Source organism: Lepidothrix coronata, unplaced genomic scaffold (genome assembly GCF_001604755.1).
Source record: "Lepidothrix coronata isolate B3197 unplaced genomic scaffold, Lepidothrix_coronata-1.0 Scaffold29, whole genome shotgun sequence".
Lineage (NCBI taxonomy): Eukaryota > Metazoa > Chordata > Aves > Passeriformes > Pipridae > Lepidothrix > Lepidothrix coronata.
The window spans coordinates 3,058,591-3,070,955 of record NW_016690209.1 but is presented as its reverse complement, the minus strand read 5'-3'; the positions used below and the strand labels follow the sequence as shown (position 1 = coordinate 3,070,955).

The window sequence follows — 12,365 nt, the reverse complement described above, 5'->3', positions numbered from 1 at the left end:
CCGCTGCTTGTTGAAAGAGGATTAATTTTTCCCCCTTAAATAAAATAAGCCATGTTTGAAATCCGAAAAGCCTTGCTGAATGCCTTCTTGGAGCTGCAAAGAGAGCAGCTTCCAGGTCCCATCATAGCCTGCTGCCGGAGGCAGATCCAAACTGCAAACCCTTCTAACAGCTCTTTAATAACTCTGCACAGAAGGAAAAATCTGTCACCTTTCCCTCTGTGGTTTCTCCTCTGTTCTAATGCACTGGAGGAACGAGATGGAGCCGGGAAAGTTTTCAGAGAAAGACTCGTGGGAACTACAGCTGCCGATGGAGAAACTCATTTCTTTAGTGTCTGAGGGGAACCGCAATCGCTTTGGTGAAGGGTGGTGTGTGTGGGTGGGTTTGGAGGGGTGAGCTGTTATGACCCATGCATTTCAGAAGAACCACGAACACTTTATAGTAACAAAGGGTGGAAAAAGCAAGAGGTTTCTACAATGCATGTGACTTTTCCCTGAGGTTTGGAACCCCACAGTATGTTCCAGGCCATGGTGTTTGCGTGTCAGGCTTGGTGAATTAAGCTTTCCCCCACAAACCTCTCTAGAAATTGCTGTGATGACTGAGAGCCTAAAATGTTGCCTTTTTTTTTTTTTCTCTCTCTCTCTCTTTTTGTTGTCCCACACCCCTTCTCCTCTCTGCAGATGAAGCTTTCGTTTACCTTGGATCAGGAGAGTGGGATGCCTCAAAGCTGTTATGTTTATCAGTACCGGGACAGCAACAGGTAAGGCCTGTGGAATATTACATACAGCAAATACGGGAAGGTGCAGTGAAAGGAGGCTGCCCTGCCTTCTGGCAAAGGGATTGCAACTGCTTGTACCACTTAAAAGTAAATTAAAGCAGGACTCAGGCTTGACCCAAAACTGGGAACAGCTCCTGTAAAGGCCAGATCCTTTAAAATGCACGGGGCCCTGCAGCCCCCTTTTTTCTGCAGCTTTTAAAAGTTGCTTTTATTTGTCTAAAAGGTCTGCTCTTGAGTACCTGGGGCTCTGACAGAGCTCACCCAGGCTGTGCTATGATGTGTTTGCAGCTCACACCCTACACTGTTTTGTGCTGGGGTCACTCTGGGAGCATGGGCTGGGGGAAAGCACCCAAAGACTGCTGAAAAGGGCAGCCCTCACCTGTGCCCAGCTAGACCCACACAGTGCCCCAGTCTCTCTGCTAAAGCTCGTGCCTGAGTTCACTGAGTGGCCTTTGTGGTACTGTAGCCCCAGTGCAGCCACGTGCTCTGTTTTTGTAAGGTACTATATGATATTCAAGCTTTGGATGTGTTTGGAGCACAGAGTCCTCTATTTCTAGGTATTCTGCCTATTTTTACTAGCTGCTGTAGTGAATTGGCACCCAAGATGTTTTTATATCAAATCACATTCTCATTATCAAATTGACAGCAGCAGCAGAATACCAGCATGTCATAAATCCATGGCCTGTTACTCCACCCATGTAGTTCTTCTTCTTGCCAGTTATTGAAGTTAACCTAAAAAAGGAGGGTATATGAAATTGTCAATGAACAGAACAGTCTGTAATTAGATCTTCTCTGAAACACCGACAGGAACAGCTCCAGTGAGGAAGAGGGACATCTGCAAATGCACACACCCCTTTCTTAGCCAAGAGAAATCTTAATATTTAAACAAGAAGGGGTATCATTAGGGGCAGACTCCTTCCTGCGAGTGGATGGGTGATTAGCACATGATCCCACCCCAACTATTCTGGCTCCAGAGGCTGGTATGAGCAGAGTTGGTACCTCCAGCACCACCAAGCTCGCAGGGAAACGTGCAGTTCAGTGCCAAAGCATAAAATCAACAAGGGAGGAGCATTTGTTTTTGAGGTTTTTGAGGGCGGTGGCACACAATGGACAGCGAGGAAAAGAAACCCCACAGGCCTTTTGGGGTTTGTTAAGGATGTTTATAAACCAGTGTTTCTAATTGTATGGCGTATATCTCAAAAATCAGCAGCTGTGGGTTTTTTGCCTCAGACCCTCCTCTCTCCAGGCTCCAGTGGGTGTTTTGTGCCATTGTTTGAGGAAACTCTGGGGGCAGGAGTGGAGCTATTTTGTTTAAGCGCTAAGGCCAATAGCAATTCCACTTGGAAACCTTGCTTTTAGCTGTGAGGGGTCCAGCATGTGACAAAGTAGCTGTGGCATGTTGGCAGCTGTTGATTTAGAGATGTATGGCTGTGTCCTGCATTTCTGGCAAGTGTGAGAGCTGAGCCACCCTGGGCCATGCCAGCCAGGATCATGACTTGGAAAAATACAGCGTGGGCAGGATGAGTGGAATAGCAAATAAACCCAGACTTTGTGCATGTCCGATAGATCCAAACTGCAACTACATCTCCCTGCAGGTCCCCAATCCAATGTGCTGTATTTTATAGCTTGCTTGACCAACCTGGGGGGAACAGGATCCCATTTCCCGGGGAGAGCCTGGCTATGTTTGCACACATGCTTATCCCCCTAAACCCTGTGCATGCAGCCCAGCACTTCCGAAAATCCTTGGCTGGTGAACTGAAGCGTGAAGGTCTGTGCTATGGCTGACGTATTCTTGCAGGTAAAATGCCCTTGAGCCAAATGTGCGCTTGGATCTGGTTGTACCCTGGGTGATTTTGGAGGAGTTCACAGGTGCTGCAGCTTTATTGGCAACAGAGGTTTGCATCTGAGTAGTTTTGGGAAGCACCGGATGTGGTTCCTGCTCAGCGAAGAAGAGATGGTTCTTCTCAAGCACTGGTCCTGTCACAGGGTTAATTTGATATCCATAGAGTAACATAGCACATGTCACTATAGTTTTTACTTATAGTAATTTTCCAGGGTAAATTGTAGGGCTTGTGTTCTCTCAAGCTTTGACGGTACCCACTGAGACCCACGGGGGTAACAGCTCTTCTGCCTCCTTCTTAAGATGTAGCCAGAAGTTAAAGCAATGTAAGATTGGTGCCTACACTGTGTTTTGGAGCCATTTACAGCCCAGAGAAGAAATACTGACACACTGCAAGCTCATGCATGGGAAAGACTGGAAATGTGTACCCTGGAGCTCAGCGCCCTCGGCAGAGCATTGGTCTGGGACCTGGTCCGGGAAAAGACTTGGGGCAGGAGTGCAGGTCTGCAAGGATCTTGAGCAGCAGTTTTAACAGGAGGAAGCTGAGGTGATTCTGGTTGACAGAAACCCGTTCTGACCTGGGGAGTGTACCCGGTGCCCCAGAGCCAGGCTGTGCTTGTCAAGGCTTAGTGTCACCCTGGTCACTGAAGGAATGTCCCTTCCCCTCCAAGTGTCAAATGCTGTTCCAAGCTACAGCCAGATGGGGCCAGCGGAGAACAGTGGATGTTGGTTTCCCACTTGCAGAACAAGGGACTGCAGCATTGCTGGAACTGTAATTACCAGAGCAATTAAAATTTCTATTGCTTAGGCTAGAAGTGCAAGTACCATGCAGGCTCTTACAAGGGCAATCAAATGGAATTTGTTCCCTTTAAAATGATAAAACCCTTCCAAGGAAATTTTGCCTGCCCCTGGCAGTTTCCTGTTGCCTGCCTGCCTGCCTACCTGCCTGCCTGCAGGAACATTTATGGGCACAGTGCTCACCAGGTGCCTGCTCCACTATTACACCCTGGGGGCCGAGCACTTTGGGTAGACTGGACTCTGCGGAGCCTTAGAAGCCTTGGATTGGGAGCAAAAGATGTGCTGAGCAGCCAGCTGCTCACCCTTCCAACCCTGCTATAATATGTGGGTATCCAATGGCATTTGATAGTCCCAGTAGTGATCCAAGTGCTCTACTTGGAGCTGTATGGAGGAGCAAGACTGCGGTTCACCAGGGTTAGACCAGAGAACATCATTTCTCCTCTTCTTCCTGCTCAGACCTAGACACTTCCATCCCCTTGGCTGCCAGTCCTTCCCAGCCTTTCAATCCTTCCTGGCCCCAGAGGAAATGGCTTGACCTAACACAGAAGCAAGCAATCTGCTTTCTCATTTTCAAGCCATGTAGCTTAAATTCTCCCTAATGGGAATCAGTCAGTGTAACACAGACAGAGCCCTGGGCCGCTGCTCTGGGCTCTGCGGGACACTGCCCTGCAACGGGAGCACTGTGCCGTGACATAAAGACAGCTGGTGACATTTGGAACAGGAGGGTACTGTCAGCCTTCACATGGCCCCAGAGCAGTGACATTCAGGAGAGGACAGCCCTGCTAGCCATCCCATGGTTTGACTGCAGCACGTGTCGGGTGTTGACAGTGGGAATGGCTTTCTGTCACTGCCTCTTGACACAGGCTGGGTTTCTCTGATCCTACACAGGATCCAATTGCAAAACCTAGCCAGGCAGTAAAAGACCATCAAGTCCATTCACATCCACCACCACGGCTCATGAATCCTGTCTTACAACATGCAGTCACCAGTTCCTGCTCTAGGAATGTGATTCTGGCTGTGCTGAGGAAGAGCCAGCTGCCCACTCTGGAGCCTGCTCCTGTGGGCTGCCAGGCAGCGGGAAGGAAGAGATCCATAAAGGTTACAGATGATCATGAAAGACTTTTTCCAGGCTGTGTGCAGGAAGAGCCAAAGCCAATTTGAGATCCCCCTGGAAGAAATTAATTGCAAGAAGTTCAGTGTCTTTTGGCTGTATCCAAGAAATAGAAAATTCAGTCTGTTTTCTGCATTCACCATCACTGTCCAGACTCTTCTCTGAAGACCTCCTATGCTCTGCTCACCTATCCACAGCAGATCTGACCCTTCAAATGCCTTTGTCTTTCCTCCCAAGACTCTGATTACTGTCACCTTTCTCAGATGATGCAGTGCTCAGGGTCCCTGCCATCCCAGACCTGCTGAGAAGCTGTAAATCCCTGTCAAGTGTGACACTTCCTTGTCCCCAGCTGGTGCTCCTCTAATATGGCTTTCCTGCTCCCTCAGCCTCTAGGTTTTGGTCTATTTTTGAGGTCCCTTCCCCACATCCCAGATTCCGCCTTTGCCAATAGACCAGCTTGCAGCTCACAAATGAATTTCATTTTAATTCCTTGCTGCAGCTGCAGTTTGTGTCAGGATTATGAATTTGCAGTGAGGGCTTTCATGTTCTCTTCAGAGTAATTTCTAAACCCAGAGGAGCAGCATCTCGCATGGAAGCACTTAGAGACCTCTTACAAAAGCAGCGTTGGAGTATTGATCATTTTGTCTCTCTGGGGACCCGGAGTGCTGCAGATCGAGCTGCTGTGCAGTGTAGCCACTTGCGGGCAGCAGCACACAACTCTTCAGAATGAGGAGTGAAAAATAGCTCCAGTTGAAAGGAAAAGTGGTGCCCCCTTTTATATAGAGATCAATGGTGCCTGGTACATTGGATTATCAGTTAAAACACCAGGACTTCAAATGCCAGGGTGCATGCACTCCTGATGCTGACAGGCTCGTGATACATAATGCTGTTTGGGTTTCCAATGGAGCTCGTCTGTGCAGTCTTTTCATAAGGTGAATGTAATATCTGCAGTGATGTACCCAATGTTACATCAGGAGAGCCAACCTATAATTATGCTGGAATTGTTTGAACTGGTTATTTGTCACTAACACATTAGCTCACTCCATTTATTGCTCCCATTCAGGACTGCAGCAGGTTTGGTGTAAACAGAGCTTGGGTGGAGGTTTGGGAAGGTTTATTTTTCTGAAAAGAGCAAAGCAGAATTTATTCTTTTTTCCTAGGAGAGCTGTTGACTGGCAGTGCTAGGAACAAAATATGTAAAGCAGCTGACACAGCATAACTGATTTGTTTTCAGAGGTACTTCCCAGGTGCACAGCTCATGTGTTGGACTTTAGCATGGACCTGGTTGCTCTGCAATGAGCTGGCAGGTTTACCGTAAGATGTTTTGTTCCTTTTGAGAAATTGAGGCTTGCAGAGTGGGTTGTTTGCACAAGGAGCTGCTGTACAGCTCACACAGTCCCTGGATGCCTGACCTGCCTTATTACATGGTTGTTTCATGGCACGCATCCCAGTGGAGCAGCACTGCTTGTGTTGATGTAAAGGAGCTCCCCTGCTGGCATCTGATTTTCTGGTTAGTGATCAGCAAATATGTGCTCTGCCCCACTCTGACCTGCAAGGCCAGGGAAGTCTCTGAAAGTGGCATCTTCTCATATGTCTTGTCTGGAAGGCTGGAATTTCATGGGAGAAATCCATGTACATGACCCTTGACATCATAGGGTTGGATAGATGCTAGCTAGTAGCCTTGAAATGCCTTGTTTAGATTTCACATCAAAATAAAATCAGTGTAATTTCCAGGAAAAAAAGAGAAGACTGAGCACATTGGAATTTTTCTTTTGATACCATGTCTTGGTTTTTGTTTGATTTATTGGCACTAAACTTTACCCACGTACACCCTTCACGTGCCAAAGCCTAAGCATTGGAGTTGGCCAATGGTGGTGAATTATTCTGTCACTGTACATGGAGATAAACCAGTCCTCCTGGTTTTGGTATTGGTTCAGTGAAGGGTAAATTGTCCAGGAGAATAAGTCTGGAGGTTGACCTTTAAAACTTCAAAAGATACGTAATCCCTCCTGCCTAAGGCATGAGCTCAGTTTTCTGTCTGCCACCTCCACAGGCTGCTGGGACATATGCTGCAAAATAGCCTTTGTCACTTGAGACTTGCAGGAGCAGAGAGCTGTTCTTTCCTTGCAGAAGGGCCCCTATGGCCATTTGTAGCTGGGGAAGAAGGGCTCTTGGAAAAGGCTCTGTCCAGGGACTACTTAACTGCTTTTGCTGACACAGACCTGCCTCCTCCTGCCACCCTGCTTTTTAATAACAGGTTTCCAGTCCATCAGAGCTGTAGAAATAGTAACTGCCAAATCCTTGGAGTGTCAGTGTGACATGGGGGATGCAAATAGAAAAGGTGATCAAGGAAACCCACCTTTCCCTTGAGCAATCAGATGGGATTTGAAGATAACCTTATCCCTTCCAAATGAATGTTTGAAGCCTTCTTTGATGTCCTGCACAATATCCCACGGTGACCAGTAGCCCTCTCTAAATCCTCATCAGGGTTCCAAAACAGTCAGTGTGTGCTCCCACCCTTAAGGGGCAGGTCTTAAATCCCAGTGAGTGCAGGACCTCCCTTCTCTCCCTAGATTGAATCAGAGGAGTTTGTCATCTTATTTGTTTCAGTGTTCGCTTGGGGAGGAGCTGTAAAACCTCCTTGTTATCAGTGTTATGTGTCTGGGTATTTGGTGGCAGTCAGGTAGGCGAGAAAATATCCTGCAATTGTAACTGAGTCAGAGATGCTGTCTCCATGTGTCATCCTCTGAGATCTGTTTACATATCCATTTGTTTAACAATAGGTTTGAAAGCCCTCAGCAGCGTTTCAGCACCATTTTCCCTGGCCTATGTGTCTGACTAATGCCCAAGGCAGTGAGCTATATCTGGACTAGAATTGCTAACCTGTGGATGTGGGTTTCTTAGCAGCCCTGAATTAGATAAGTCTGTGATTAGCCCTTACGAACATGGAAGAGGACAGATCTGACGTGGGAAAGAATGAATAATCGTCATTCCACAAGAAACACCTCTCAATTTCACCTTGAACCCAAGTTGCTGGATTGATTTTGTGCCAAGGAAGGCCCTCTCCTGGGCTGACATCTGGCTAGAAGAATCACCAGACCCCCTAGCTATCCCTTTCCCAGCAGGATTTCTAGACGTAGTCTTTTCATAATAGGGAGGAGTCCTACTTTTGGCTTGGTCTCTGTGTCCTTGAATATATAGGCATTGTGCAGAGTGACTTCTCTGCCAGTAGTGGGTTTTGCTGATCACCCTGTGATGTTACAAGCAGGGAGCACTGGGACAGCAGGTAAGTGCATGTGCTGCCTTCTTTTGCTTTGTCAGGAGGTGCTTTAGGTACAAACTAGGGGTGGAGAGTTGCATATTATCTCAGACAGTGGGGTAACACCAAGGTGATGAAGGGAATCATGAGTACTGGCGGCAATGAAGGATTCTCTGCTTGGGGATAGACGTGCCATTCCTGCTCTCTAGCCTTGGGGATAGACCTGCCATTCCTGCTCCCCATCCTGCTGTTCAATCTGCACTTTCTGCCTGGAGGGAGTGGAGGTTTCAGTTTGCCATGGGCAGGACCTCTACAGTCTGTTCAGCACTAAGTACCTTTGTTCCCCAGGGAATCCACAGTGCAAACTGGAGTAACTGAGTGGATTGTCAGCCAGCTGGGATTGCTCTCATAAAGAGCTACTGGCTGAAAGCTGAAGTGTTCAGATTAGAAATAAAGCAGGCATTTGAAAGGCAAGAGAGATTAACTGGCAAATTGTGCCAAGAGAAACCAGGGAATTCTTTTTCAAGGACAAATGTAGTTCTGGAAGGTGTTTTAGACCCTACACATCAGTTTATTTGACAGACCAGTAGCAACCTGAAGGCCTCCAGGCACAGGAGATCAGCTGAGGGAATAATCCTCCCAGTCTTAAATTCCTGCCACGCTGCTCTGTGTTAATGTAAAGGATCAGCTTTGCACTCATACCACTTCTCTTTTCATGTACTCTGCCAAGCTGGGCATGCCATTTACCTTATCGTTTGAAATTATGTCCTCACAAATTAGAGGGTGAGAGTGGAAGTATCTCTCCTTGCCCTATCCTGAGCAACTAGGGTTGCAGTTCTACTTTGCCAGCTACTGCTGTGTTTTGTTCTGGGTCCTTTTGCTTTTTCACTGTTTTTTTCCACAGTTCAGTTCAGCTGAATCAGTCTGGCAGTGGACTCCACACCTCCCTGCTTCTTCTCCATCGAAAAAAGGAACTCCAAGTCACAAGCATGTTTTGTGTGCTCAGCTCCTTACCGTGTCAAGGTCACCCTGAGTGGGGTTCTTGTTACAGTTTAGCACTTTCACCTCTTTCAATTTGCCATGCATTAGTCAATCTGGAGCCTAATGGATTTGTAACCTGACTTTCCCTGTATTATCTGAGCCGTTCCCAGCAATGTAAGAGGATTTGGGCACAACTTCCTTTCAAGTTAATGGAAAGATCTTGCTTGGAAAGAACCTGCTTGAGGATCTGAGTGTACTTTGCATTAATGTTTCCATTAATTTTAATGGGAGATGTTTCTAAATTTCTCGGATCAGCTTTGAACATCTTAAATTTTGTGTCCTTCACCTGTCTCATCTGAAATGCAGCACCCTTAAATGAGCAGCATCATTATTGGCCAAGGTGTTCTGCAAGATTTTTCTGCCTCTGGAAATGTTCTGTTCTCTGGTGATCCCACTGGACGCCTCACCAGCTCACCAGACGTGGGGCAGGATGTCCAGGGTCAGCTCCTGACTCAGAGGCTGCCCCTTGCATGCTCTCTGCTCCACCACCATCTGCAGAGCAGAAAAGAGAAAGAATCCTCAGTGACTTTTTAATTAGCATTTATAAAGCACTTTGCCATCATAAAACAGAAGGGAATAGAGAAAAGCAAACTTGCTGTTGCAACTCAACTCTCAGTTACAGCAAAGCTCTGTTGCTTTGGGTATGATTATCTGCACACAGCATTTGGTTGGTAGGGGCAGGTGCAGAGCTCAGCCTGGGTTTTAGCCTGGGTAGGGTCTTGTCTGGCCTTTCTGCTTCTGCAGGGCCATGCCACTCTGGGCACTGGCCTTGTGAGCTGAGCAACACAGTATCCCCAGCTTCCCCTCCTTCTCCCTTTGCTCCCTGCCCTCCTGCTGCTCTGACAACTTTGACATTTGAACACTGTGGTGATTAACTGTTCCCGAGCATCTCTTGCTGATCAGATCACTCCTCACTCCTGCCTTGTTCAGCAGAGCTTTTGTCTCCTTCTGGGGTGCCCGTAGGTATTTCTTTCCATCTCCACTGAGCTGAGCAGAGACCAACATCCCGACTGCTCATTGCACCATGCCTGTGGTGAAAGCCAACCCTGGCAGAGCTCTTGTATGTGTTGCATCTCTGGCATAATCTCATTTTGCTGAGACAGTCCAGGCCAAACAGCCTGATGTAGTAAAAGAGTTCATGCAAACTCTACTCATCTCAGCATAATCAGGTTAGTGAGCAGCTACTCCTGCAGTTATCTGGGCTTTCAAGAAAGACCACATTGGCTTGGACCCTCTGGAAGTACCTCTGGGTACTGGGTGGTTAAATAGGACTTAAAGTGGTGAGGGGGCAGCTCTGCAGCAGTAAAACAGAGCACCTGTTGGAGAAGTCATCATTAATGAGTTCTTCGTGCTTTATTTAAGATCGGTGCTCATTTGCAGTCTTGCTGCCAGACAGGCTCTGTCTGGTGTGGTGCCACTTGCCTGGCACAAGTGTCCAGGTAACAGAGGAGCAGAGAGGGTCCACCATAGGCAGAGGGGTCTGGTGTGACTTGTTTGCAGCATAAAGCGGGAGAGGCTGGGAGCTGGCTGCCCGTGCTCACACGCTTACTCGGAGCCAGGCCAACTGCGGGTCAGTTCCAGCCCCCAACAATTAGTGAGACAGATTAAATCTAGATTGATCTGTCTACTTTCTCAGAGTGAGCCAATTCCAGCAAGAAATTCTCCTTTCCCTCTGTTTCCACGTTAAAAGGAAGGAGACCTTGTCAGATTTCTGGATAAATGGGAAGCACAGGGCAAGGTAGAAATAAATGTTGTGCTAATGCGTAGGAAGAATCATTAGGACAGAGACATCGTTGATGCGGCCGGGCTGCGGCTGATCCACATTGCTGTGTTGAAACTCTACCTCTGGTGCGGCTACTGCAAAAGGCAGGATTCAAAAGGGCTCTGCTATTTATTGCACATTTGCAGTGTTTTGCAGAGAGTCAGAATCTGGTTCAGAACAAGAGTTTTCAGCAACAATAACAGTCTGGACTGGTGCAGTGATTTTTGCTGCAGGGAATTCATAGGAATTGCCTCTAGGAGTGGTTATTTGACAGATGCACTTGGATTGCTCAGGTATTCGCAGTCCCTATCGCCACTGAGTGAAAACTGAGATTGTGGGAGAGCAGAGGAGAAGGGACATGTTACTCCAGGGAATTTACAGGAGCAGGAGTATGGTGTCAAGCTAAGCTGGATTTTATGTGAGTCTCTTTGGGGATGAGTTTTTTGGGAGCGCAAATGGGAAGTGAGAAGCAGGGGATCAGTCCTTGATCGAAGCCAGCAGAGGAAGATCAAACATCTGCTTCATGCTGTGTGTCACACCTGCCGTTCTGGGGCTCCACAGCCAAAATAGGATGACACTTAGAGGGACACTTAACTGAAAGGATGCTGGCCTGCCCTCTCTCTCTCAGCCACATCTCCATGTGAGCAACAAGGACAGCAAAGATTTTCAAGGAGAGTGGTTAATCCTGAAGGGTGCAGTGCTCTGATCTCAGCTTGGCTCCACAAGCTGTTCTGCCCACGCAGCCAAGACAGGACCTTTGCAACAAGGAGTTCTCTCTCTTACACCCGGAGTGCTCAGTTTTTTAAGGGTGCCATAGAAGGACTGAGAAGTACAACAGAGCACCACAGCCAAACCAGTTTGGCTTTGCATCACTGCAGAGAGCAGCAGACAGGCCTGGAGAAAACAACCTGCAAACTGACAGAGTGAGACAAAGGATGTTTGTCCTGAAATCTGTGGTGGGTGTAGCCATTCCCAAGCTCCCAAAATGGCAAAGGGATGCTCTCTTAGCTGGCAGAGTAGTGTGGCTTTGTGCATGTTTATCGAGGGTTTTTGCCTGCATGGTGCCAGTGCAAGAGCCATTGCTTGTAGTTGACAGCTCAGCTATTGTTGCAAAGTGTGATTTAATAGCAAGACTTGATTACAACATGCAAATGTAGCTGCTGGGGGACTATCTCAGAGGTTTGTGGAGATTAGCTGTTAAATTGGCCAGTGCAAAAACATTATTAAGCAGAGAACATAATTACTCATCTTGTGCTTGTGTAGTGTATAGAAGAGACAGATTTGTTTAAAAGCCAGAAAGTCCTATATAGAGAAAAGACTTGTGTCAATGCCACATCATGTACTGCTGTATGTTGCAGCATATTTTATTAGAGAAGCAATACTTAATAACAACATTTGGGAGCTTGTGGAAGGAATCCATTATATTATTCTGCATCATAAAAGAAAACCTAATGCCTAGTCTTTGTGAAGGCTGTGCAGATATTGAAGCATCTCCTTTCGGTGGTGGTTGATTGCTTTTATGGAGATTGTATCATATGGATATAAACAAATCTAGCACTTGATATGAAATTTGGAAGCAGGGTTTTAGACTTGTTCATCTGTCTTCTATCTGTGCATGTTCCCTCTGAAATGCATCAAGGTTCCCATTAACACCTTAAACGTGGAAAGTAGAATTAAAGCGAGACTGTCGGCACATACAAAATGAACAACTGGGCGTGCATTGCTGTTATGTTTTTTCCCTTCAGTCCTAGAGTGTCTGTGGTTGCTAGAATAAAAAG

The 12,365-nt window shown here is 47.1% G+C and overlaps 1 protein-coding gene across 4 annotated transcripts in view; it reads left to right on the top strand.

Moving 5' to 3' along the window:
• DIS3L2 (DIS3 like 3'-5' exoribonuclease 2) overlaps window positions 1-12,365 on the top strand; it is a 183,488-nt gene that overhangs the window by 145,677 nt on the left and 25,446 nt on the right. For all 4 annotated transcript variants that reach the window (XM_017810780.1, XM_017810782.1, XM_017810783.1 and 1 more), the window contains one exon: window positions 679-758. In XM_017810780.1, coding sequence (XP_017666269.1) covers window positions 679-758 — 80 coding nt within the window. The remainder of the gene's footprint in view (window positions 1-678; window positions 759-12,365) is intronic.